Raw genomic sequence first — 10973 nt, forward strand, 5'->3', positions numbered from 1 at the left:
CTGGGGAAGTGACAGGGGAGGGGGATGCCACTGGGGTAGAGGTCAGAGATGGTGCTCAACATCATACAATGTCCAGGGCAACCTCTTCTCCCCCTACAACAAAGAATCACCTGACTCAAACGCCCGTCATGCTGCCATTGAGAAACTCTGCTTTTGAGCTCAGAGAATTCTAGAATTAGAGAAAAAGGAGAAGATTAAGGGTCAGAAAGTCCTGCATCTCTAACTTCCCCAATTTGATGGCCTTCTTCCAGTTTTTAAGCCCCTCTGTGTCTGTTTCCTCAAAAATTGTAAAATGGTGATAATTATATTACAGGGGTCTTCTGAGGATTAAGTTAAAACACTGAGATGTGTTTATTTCAAGTAGTCTTGCAGAGCACTAAGCAAAAGGCAGCTCACAGCCGCCAATTATGAAACATTCTGCACCTTTGGCACCAGAAGGAAGAGCTCTCTGTGTGGAGGGATGAGAGGTAAGGGACAGGGGTGTGGAGGAAGGGGGAGGGTGGCTGGTGAAGGGAGTTGAGTCTCATGCCTCCAAAGCCCGCCCCATTTCGGGTTTGTTACTGATGCTGGTGGGTTTTTTAGCCTCCCTCCAGCTAAACTCAGACTGAAGCTGACCACCACATGGTGCCACCTGAAGTGAGATAAGGCATGTGAAAATGATTGGAAGATGCCAGGTCTTCCATCAACCTCTCTCAATCCCTTTGCCATGAGACCCAGTCCCAAGACCACCTGCGGGGCTGGAACTTAAGGTCCCAACTCAACAGGGCCCCCATCCTTAAACACCCCAGTCCACAGTCTAACTCTCTGACTCTGCTGCCTCCTTTGCCAGACTGGAAACCTTCCCCACTCAACACCAGGGAAGGTCATGTCGAGTGAAAGAAGCCTGACATTACACATCTTCCTTATAGGAAATTGACAGGCAAAACGAATCCAGCGTGTTGCAGGTAGGGACATGCTGCTGGGTAGAGGGCTAAGGGGCTTCCGAGGGGGTGGGCTGTGTTTCTGGACCTGGGGGCTGGTGACAAAGGTTGGGAGTTGCTGGAGGGCAGAACCCCAATAAGTTCGTCCCAATGGGCCAAAGAAAACCAGAACCATCTTTCAATCCACTACGGCCCAGGGGACAGGCCAAGGCCGGCCGCGGACTCCTCCGCCCATTTCCGTTTGTCTCACGTTTCTCCGCGGTAAACCGCGGGCGGGGCGGGGCGGGGCGGGGCTAAGCGGAAGGGGGTGGGGAGTGCTAGCTAGGGCCGCTCCCCGGAACGGAAGCGCGAGAGCGGGAGGCCCTTCCGGTGCGTGACTTGAACTACAGCGCCCAGAACGCCCCGCGTTCCCGCGAGTGACCCGTCGCATCGCGAGAAGTAGCATCTGGGCGCGTCTGCGCGGACAAACGGAAGTGTAGGTGACTGTCCGAGCCATCGCCGCCAAGCTGGGAACCGGGGAGATGGCCGAGACCGACCCTAAGAACGTGCAGGATCTCACCTCGGTGGTAAGGGATGACTGTGCGGGCCCGAGGCCGCGGCGTCCGCGGACGGCGCCGGCCAGGCCCTGCCGGACCGAGAGGCGCGGCGTCGCTGGAGGCCTCGGTTCTGGAAGCTTTCCCTGTCGCCTTGACCCCCTGGCCGCTAGGTGTGGGCCCCTTTCCGCGCCGACGCCCCCGAGTGCAGCCCCCTTCGCCTGCTGGTGACCGCTCCCTGGCGACCCCCAGGCCCGCCAGCCTCCAGTCCTCGCCCTCCTATGCCAGGCACTCCTCCCGCCCTCGGCCGTCAAAAACGACCCCAAACCCCCGAAGTTCGAGTTACAGCGGCCCCAAACTGGAAGGGACCTCCCGGCCCTTCAGTCCAGTTGGACAGAGGGGGAAACTGAGTTCCCAGAAAGGACGGGCCTGCCTGTAGGCCGCTCACCAGCATCCCCTCGGGGATGAGACCGGAGCCCGGGGTCCTCATCTCCTCAGCCGCGGCCGGGACCCCCTCCTGACCCCAGCGTGGAACTTACTTGTTTTGGTTTTTCTTAGGTGCATACACTCCTGCAACAGATGCAAGATAAATTTCAGACCATGTCTGACCAGATCATTGGAAGAAATATCCTTCGGATGTGCCGTCGGCCTTCTGCGGGCCCCTGGTTCCTGTGTGCGGGCCGCGGTGGGGATGGGGTGCATGAGTGGTTTGCAGGCCGCCTTCAGCCGGTCACCTGCGGAATACTGAACCTGCATACTCTGTTTCCCCGAGAAGGATTGTGCTGAGGGCTGGGGAGACAACTGAGCTCAAGGAACGCGCGGTCCCCCTGTGATGTGGCTAGTGAGGCTGACTGTAGACTATATCTCTCTCTTGATCCTCACCATGACCTTGGGTTTTAGTGTATTATTTTATTTAGTGAATGAAGAAACGGAGGGTTTGTTTGTTTGTGTCGGAGTCTCACTCTGTCGCCCAGGGTGGAATGCAGTAGCACACTCAGGGCCACCGCAGTCTCGACCAGCTGGGCCCATGTGATCCATCCCCTTCAGCCTTCCAAGTAGCTGGAACTACCAGCATGCCCCACCACACCCGGCTAATTTTTTGGTTTATTGTAGAGAATTAGGTCTCACCAAGTTGCCCGGGCTGGTCTTGAACTCGTGGGCTCAGGCAATTCTCTCACCTCAGCCTCCGTGAGCCATCATTTCTGGCCTCTTAAATAGAGGGTTTTAAGGCCCCACTCCTAGTAAGTGTTAGGGCTGGAATTTGGTCCTGGGTAGCCTTGCCCCGGACTCCTGCACTCTCCTTACCCACCAGGCTAATAGTATTCACAGGACGCTGGAAGACCTATCCTTAGGACAGTGGTGTCGAAGGCCATAGTCTACAGGGGCCCAAGGAAAAAAGATACGAAACGAGGGGATGTTGGTGTGTGTCGCCCTTAACCTCACCACTTGATGATATGAGTAGTCGCATCGATGATCTGGAGAAAAACATTGCGGACCTCATGACACAGGCTGGGGTGGAAGAACTGGAGGGCGAAAACAAGGTTCCTGCCACACAGAAGAGTTGAAGGTGAGGGAAAGGACAGTTTTTTAAAAATACAGAGGGAGCCTGTGAGTGTGATTTTGATGTAGTCAGACTCTCTCTAGATCAGATCCCAGCAGGCATCCCTATCTTGTTCTCCTCTGTGGACTCTATGTTTTGAAGTTTTTTCATGCCAATTTTTTTTTTTTTTTTTTTTTTTGGAGTTGAGGTCTCACTATGTTACCCAGATGGAATACAGAGTTTTTCTTATTCCAGCTGATAACAAGTGTGAAAGGCCTATCCCTGGAAGATTTTCTGTTAGGCTTTTTGGAAGTAGATAACTAAAGCCACCCATATTACCACTTTTTTAAATGTCTTGGATTCTAGAGATTCTCTTGGGAACCTGCAACATAGAAGAAATAGGTGGTAGTCACTTTAGGCTTTTACTCCAGAGATGATTTAAATTTTCACTGAGCAGTTTTAGCTATCAGAGGAAAAACTAATAATTTAAAATAGCCATATAGCAAGGTAGATAAGTATGCAGTAATCTCTCAGCACAGTGGATTTTTCATTGTAAGGCTTTTCCTGTATGTATGAAAAATTTTAAACTCACTTTTCCCACATCCCATTTGTAGTATTTTAATTCCCCATAAAAATGAAGGTTATAGAGAATGTTTAGATTACTAGAGTGCCAAACACAATAGACAGTAAAAGATTCCTAATTTCCTCTTTTCTGGGCTTGCCCTGGACCATATTTTAAATCTCTGTGAAATAAAGGCTTGGGAAGTTAAAGACTTTTAAATGTGCTTGTATCTTAACAATTGATTGAGGTTGACTCAGTGTAGGAGTAAATCACATGGCTACTTTGTATAAGTTGTGTCATCTTCTGTCCAATTTGAAAAATGTCCTGCCAGACTTAGAAGTTTCTGTGGGCCTCTTTTTATAGCATGTGGTAGTCAGAAATCCTAACCATTAAATGAGCATATCCTCTCAAGAACTGCAGGGTTGAAGACTAGGAGTGGGAAACAGATTCCGAAATGTTTTAAAATATTTCCAGTTAAGTCTGTTTTTGCTAGAACATTGTGCAAAGCAAATAAGTCTAAATAGAGGATTCTAGAAGGATTGTTAGTTATATGTGTCATTTTTATTTGCATTCATGTAATGAAAGCATGGTGATGGTTTTTCCTTCTTCAACAGGTTGCTACTAATTTATACTGAAATCTGGAACATCATTTTTCCAAGCCAAAAGAAGACCGAATGGCTTTTTGCAGCTAACTACTATGTGTAGACAGATTTTCTATTCTAAAGTGTGCATTCTTTTCACATACAATACAGTTAGTTTATAGAGTGATTGACCCCCAGTTTCTTGAACATAGTAGCTTCACATCCTGGACCTTGGTCAGTTGTACTGTTAATTATTAAACACTAAAATTTTGGCAGTTCCTGAAAAAAATTGTCAAATTTTTTAGTGTATTTTTGTGAAGTCATATTTTTTCCTTGCCATTCCTTTTGTAGTAGTTGCTGTTTGATAAAAGTTGCTGTGTGATTTTTTATTAGACGAATAGTAAATCCTTCTATTATAGTTAAACGAGGGGAAGTAAGACCTCGTCTTTAAGACCTGTAGAGTTTAGGGTTCTTTAATCCTCAGCACAGAGTGACTGTTGAGCTAACACCAACAGAGTGTTGGCAATACTTTTCACGTGGCTAAAAACATCCAAACATTGTTTATTCAGAAATATCTGTTGCCAAAACTCAGAATTGAACTTTGACATATGTCTGAGTTTCTGAGATCAGATGCTGAAGTCAGTGAAAAGTAATCACTGCCACTTTCTTGTGTTAGAATGTTCACATACAGAAAATAAGAGAACGGCCTGATGTAACAAGGCGTTCGTTTGTTAGAGTTTTGCATGAGATTCTCATACTTCAGTAGGACCCTCCTCTGCTCATCTACAATGGTTACCATGAAAAGTCTGGCAGGATTTCAAAACTCAGTTACTCCATCTTTTCTTCGAGCTACTGATTGACAGAGAAGGAAAAGAGACTGTGTTATGTCCATGCAGGTGGCTTGGCTGGAATGTGGTAAGGGACTTGTAGGCTCAGGTTTTTAAGAAATATTATTTTACTTAAACTATTCTTGCAGAGTAACAATTTCATTGATTATAGAAGGCAGGGATACAGCTCTACTCTTGCCACTTGGAAATGCAGTGTCAGGAGTGGCCAAGCCCAGAGGCCAAAAATAGATGGCCTGCTAGGCAAGCTTCTGGTTGTTACCACAGAGTGATTTTATGCAACAAAAACTTGAAAAATTGGAAAAGTATGATTTTTTTTGTTGTTATACCCCATGTCACCAGCCTTGACTGTTGAAAATTTATAATGATATTAAGCAATTTGTCCTATTTCTACATGATTTGGGGAACACATAGGTGTCGCGTTCTTTGTCGTACGATGGATCGGGACCTCCTTTGGTGGGCCAGTGGGTTGTGCTGCAGGGTTTAGCCTTTGGCCACACGCTGAGCTGTGAGCAGACCTGCTGAAGCTACGGGCAGGATGTCTTCCAGCCTCGGAAATGGCAAATGGAAATGATACGGCTCATTGCTGCAGTGGGAAAGTCTGGACTGGGCCAGATCGGCCTCCTTGAGTATGGAAAGCTTTCAGAGGCAGGCTCACCTGGCCAGAATATCTGCCTGAATAAAGGTGCCTGAAATCCTGCTATGATGCTGCTTTTGTATCTAAAATGTGTTTGACTTCCCAAGTTTTCAGATTAAAATGCTTATACCCCAGAGGAGGATCAACTAAAACCTGAAGGATTAAGTGCAAATAACCCAGTGAGGGGGGTGGGGACAGGTTGATTGGGAGGGAGAGCCCTGAGGGGCAGAGTTTACAAGACTCGTGTTAAGGAGACTTTTCCAAGTATGCTCCCCTCATCACTTAGCCCTGGAGAAACTCCAGGTTTCAAGTCACTTGGGTTTAGAAACCTGCCTGTACCTCATGAAAATTCACAGTGCATATTAGCACCCGGAGAGCCTAGAGCAGAGAGAACACATTCCACCTGTGACCTGCTGGCTTCCAAGTGACTTGATTTGCTCATACCTAACACCTGATTAACATTCCACTGAACTAGTGTCCTTTGAAATAGACAAGGGAAGGTCCCAGTTAAATCGCTTTGGGTTCCATTTGTGAACACGTATGTTGTCAAGGACGCAGAGCCTGAGCCTTGCATGAGGTCGGTGTTATGACCTGGTGGGGCCTTCACAGGAGAGGACAGTGTCCCTGCCCTCGCAGCTGCTCCTGCATAGCAAGAACTGCCAAGCCAGAAGACCTAAGCATACAGACAGCAGTTGCTCCCGCCACCACCTGCTAGTCAGTCTCACCTTTGCCACCATCTGGGTTAACCCCAGAAACAGCTGCCTTCCCTCCAGCAGCTTCACCAGGATGATGCACACCCTCTTCTGCAGCCTCTGCTCAACAAAGCCCACCTCATGGCAGCCTTTACCGACAGCCTACGTCTGTGTCCACATGGCCCATCCCTAATTCCAGCACACTGTGGGGGAGTCCTACTTCTCTTACTGTCCTATCCTGTTCATTTATGAAGATTATGTTGAGGGCTAGGAGACTGGTTCATAACGGAGGTCTGGCCCCGAGGGTAACATCCTTGTGTTTGATGGGTGCTGTGTCTCCCCAACCCAGAGGCCCCATTAGCTTCCTCATTTGGCCCCGAGTTAATTGTGCTTTCCTTCTAGCTACAGGATTTTTAAATATTTCACCTTATTTTCTATCAGTCTTGTTTTCCTGCTTTGTTTCATTGCTAGTAAAGCACTCATCGTTTGACCCTATCAGGACAAGCACAGTATCTCAGGTAACTGAAAGTTAATATGCCTTTGTGAGTCCTGGGAGTGGAACCCTCTTTAGAGTGTTGCTGTGGGAACAGAGTCCTCCCAACAGCAACTTAAAAGTGAACTTTTAAACATCTTGTAAGTTGAAGGCTTCTAATTAGAGATGATATTCCTCTTTTGTATTCTGTAGATTACGTGTTTCAATTCTATTAAAATGGGAGAATTTGCGCAACGTGTTGTATCTAACCCAGAAAGTTAGCTGAGAACGGTTAATGATGACTCCTAGCTCGCACCCACTGAAAGCATTTATTGTGCTAAGCATTTTGTTTGCACTCTTTGACCTCGTCCTCATGACAATACCGAGTCTGTTTCTTATATTATCAGGCCCATTCATTTTTTTATTTTTTTGAGTTGGAGTCTCACTCGATTGCCCAGGCTGGAGTGCAGTGGGACGCTCACAGCCACCCCAGTATCGACCTGCTGGGCTCCAGGGATCCTTTCCCCTCAGCCTTCCAAGTAGCCGGAAGTACAGACGCGCTCTACCATGCCCAGCTAATTTTTTGATTTATTGTAGAGACCATGTTGCCCAGGCTGATTTCTAACCCGCGGGCTCAGGCCATCCTCTTGCCTCAGCCTCCCAAAGTGCTGAGATTACAGGCTTGAGCCACCTTGCCCGACTGATCAGGCCCATTTTAAAGAGAAAGAACCCAAGGTTGGAGTCAGGTGCCCAAAGTCTCACAACTGGAGACAGTGACCCTGGAATCAACCCATAGCCAGGATGGCTCTGCCCCTTCCTGTGAGCTGAGCACTCCAGGTCTTCAAATCCAGGCTGTGTAGAAGTCGTCTACCCCACTATGGGAGGGTTGAGAAATGTAGTTCCAGAGGCTGATTCAGCAGTCTCAAATATTACATAAGATGAAAACATAAACACACTGATAGGAATTTGTAGCCGAAATCTCAACTATAAGGGCTGGTAGAGTGTGTTCCTGGGCTTGTGTCTTTTTTCTCCTCAATCAATTACTCTGAGAAAACTACAGAAACAAGTTCAGTTCCTCCAACGCATGCCTTGAGCACCACCTGGAATGGGCGGTTTTCAGGAGCACGTTCTTTGTGGACACTTATCACGGCCCTCTAGAGATTGCCTGAGACCCACCCTGGGGGGAATTCATGAGCCATTGGCTTTCCATCTTACAAGGTCACTTCGTTTTTTTAAAAAAACCATGAACACACAAGTCTTAACGTGTTCTTCTGCAGCCACCACCTGCAATCTTAGTCTCACACTAACATTGTGTCCAATTTAAAGGTTTTAAAATATTTTTAATTTAAAATCAAATTTTAGTTACAGCCACTTTATAACTCCTTTTCAATGAATGAAAATGAAGCAGGGAGAGGGTGAGTCACTGCCCAAAAACAAAACAAGACAAATTGGGTGGAACATTACACTTGTCAACCCCACAAGTCACTCTAGAAACAGGAAAGAATTTTGTTTCTACAAGACAGGATGCCTGTTTAAACAACAACAAAAAGAATCCCAAAGGCTTGCCATCAACCTGAGGCTCTAAGGTGTCTGGAGGCCCCTGGACACCTGCCCAGGGTTGGATTTCTATCTGGAGGCTATTCAGCATCTGCCTCTGCAGGTCCCAGACTGCCGATGACATGTGTTGCTTTCTCTCTGAGCAGTCTCCATTGTCACCAAAGTGTGTGTCTATACCACGTACATACACTAGATGCACGTGGCGTAGATGCTGCCCTGCTTGGTGGCCACCATCTTGGCTGTGTATTTATAGTGTCCTGCCGTGTGGACACAGGTTTTGATCAATTATTCATAGTGGTCTAGCAAATGTCCACCTTCCAAAAAGGAATGGTATCACTTCCCAATGATTGAGAATAGTCTGGATTTGGGACCCAGTCATTTGGAAGCATTTGGCTGCCACAGCAGAAGCCCCAGCTTTCAGATAACAGGACGTGCTACTTCACATGGCAGGAAGTCCTGAGGGCTGCTAGCTCAGGCAAGTCAACACCTGTGTGAAGGGCTGAGCCCCATAGTTCTCTTTCGGTTGTCACAACTCAGGTTGGGAGTGCTACTGGCATCTGAGGTTGAGGCCAGAGGTGCTGCTTAAACATCCTCCAGTGCACAGGACAGCCCTCGCCACAAAGAACGGCCCAGCACCAAGTGTCCATAGTACCAAGGCTGAGAATCCCAGTTTGACCCACGGATGAGGCAGCCTGGGCCTGATGTGAGGCCTCTCCTAATAGTTTCTGGGCCCCTAGAAGAGGAGAGAACAAAACCAAAGTTCTATCAGAAAGGAAACAGGAGTGGCCATTGGGTGGTCTAGCTACAGTGTTTGCTACAGACCTTTTAGATGTAGCTTCTAGATCATAAATATGACAATACTGGAGATGGTTAGATAAACAAGTAGCTGACTCTCACCCCTGGTGGCACATTAGAAGCATCTGAGAAGCATTTCGAAAACCCATGCATGACCAGGCGCCACCCAGACACCTCACATCAGAACACCCACGGATGACCCAGGCAGCACTGTTTGTTTTAAGCTCGAGCATGCAGTCAGGTTGAGAACTGCATTCAGAAAGCTCTGTCTACTACTGATCATCTCAATGACGTCACTCACTAAGCAAACTCAATGGGATTGCACCAAGCTTTTATCAACCCAGCTGACACTTCCCACTTGGACAGTAAGGACCTTTGGCTCACATTGCCTGACATTCGATTGAATGCCTGTGTCATCTCTGCTTCAACAGCTTGGTTGTGTCACAACTGTTGGAATAAAAGGATGTCTGATTCCTTGACAGTTGAGGACTTGTTAACTAGATTCAGCTTCAGACCTACCTGACATTTTGCCTGCCTGCCCTGTGCCAGGTACAACGCTAGGTGCCCCCACCTGCATCGTCTCATGAACTCCTCAGGGACACACAGAGGCTGTTGACATTATCAAAAAGTTTTCCAGCTGGAATTCTCCTCCTCTAATCAGCCTTCAGAAAATCCATTTCTAAACCATTGCAGTAACTTTTTTACCTCTTATCTTGGTCTTTAGAAGTTGCTATCAAAACCCAGTGTCTCCAAAAAGAAGCGTTAAATATTAAATATATGAAAATGAAAGACCTTTTATGCAGAAGGAAACCAAGTTCATTCTGATGAGCTGTGGATACTCATCCGAAGAGTCATTTCTGGAAATTTAAATAACATGGTTTCTCATAATGATGCATTCCTGAAATCGGAAGGCCATTTGACTGATTCTGCTGCAAAATCTTATTAAGGCAAAAGCAGTGGACCAAATTCCTCCTGGAACAGAAGCCTGAGGTTGGTCTGGTACTGAGATTGTGAAGTGGGAAATGCTGTGAAGTAATGTCCTAAAAAGAAGTTAGCCTTTTCCCTTGAAAGCCAGACATCTCTAATGCTCTTCAATGAACCTGTGTTGGTTGGGACCATAATTAGGATTCTTCAAGGGAAAAGAGCTTTTGAAAGCCATCTGTTAAAATTATGCTGTCTTAGCTGGGTATGGTGACTCATACCCGGAATCCCAGCACTTTGGAAGCCCAAAGCAAGAGAAATGCCTGAGCCCAGGGGTTCGAGACCAGCCCCGGCAACTTGGCAAGCCCTCGTGTCTACGATAAATCAAAAAATTAGCCAGCCATGGTAGCATGTGCCTGTAGTCCCTGCTACTCGAGAGGCTGAGGCAGAAGGATCACCTGAACCCAGCAGATGGAGATTGCAGTGGCCATGGGTGTGTCACTGCACTCCAGCCTGGATGACAGAGTGAGACTCCAGCTAAAAATGTAAAATAAAATAATGCTCTCTTGCTAGCAGAATTTTTAAGAGCTTTATGGCTACCACAGCACTGGGTCTAGAAGCCCCATCACCCGGGCCAGACCTTCCATCAGAATCCATTGTCCGACAGGTTGATTATATGGAGTGTAAATTTTGTCAGCGTCATCAAAAGGAAATCCTGCCAAAATTCTTTTAGTGGGTCACTCACTTTCTCAAGCTCAGGCAAGGCTTAACAATGACCTGTGACCCAACTACGTCTTCCCCATCATGAAGAACAGACCCCCACAGGAGGTTTCTGGCACAGTAACTATTTCTGGAAGCACTGACTGAGAAATGTTCATCACCATAAACTCTGCCAGAAATTTCTTGAGTATATTCAAG

General features: G+C 47.1%; 1 protein-coding gene across 1 annotated transcript; it reads left to right on the plus strand.

The window, feature by feature from the left end:
- Positions 1 to 1304: 1304 nt before the first annotated feature.
- On the plus strand, positions 1305 to 5687 carry HSBP1 (heat shock factor binding protein 1). The gene is made up of 4 exons (XM_008057618.2): positions 1305 to 1486; positions 2012 to 2078; positions 2900 to 3020; positions 4170 to 5687. Exons 1-3 carry the CDS (start codon positions 1442 to 1444, stop codon positions 3016 to 3018), a joined length of 231 nt encoding a protein of 76 aa, XP_008055809.1. The 5' UTR covers positions 1305 to 1441; the 3' UTR covers positions 3019 to 3020; positions 4170 to 5687.
- The last annotated feature ends 5286 nt before the right edge of the window (positions 5688 to 10973 follow it).

The sequence above is a fragment of the Carlito syrichta genome, unplaced genomic scaffold (genome assembly GCF_000164805.1).
Source record: "Carlito syrichta isolate Samal-C Ts95f unplaced genomic scaffold, Tarsius_syrichta-2.0.1 Scaffold303074, whole genome shotgun sequence".
Classification (NCBI taxonomy): domain Eukaryota; kingdom Metazoa; phylum Chordata; class Mammalia; order Primates; family Tarsiidae; genus Carlito; species Carlito syrichta.

Bases quoted from the DNA above. Each gene is read 5' to 3' on its own strand.
- HSBP1 (XM_008057618.2), top strand. From the start codon at position 1,442: ATGGCCGAGACCGACCCTAAGAACGTGCAGGATCTCACCTCGGTG. The intron at 1,487-2,011 runs GTAAGGGATGAC...GGTTTTTCTTAG, and splicing joins TGCAGGATCTCACCTCGGTG to GTGCATACACTCCTGCAACA. The intron at 2,079-2,899 runs ATATCCTTCGGA...TAACCTCACCAC, and splicing joins TGACCAGATCATTGGAAGAA to TTGATGATATGAGTAGTCGC.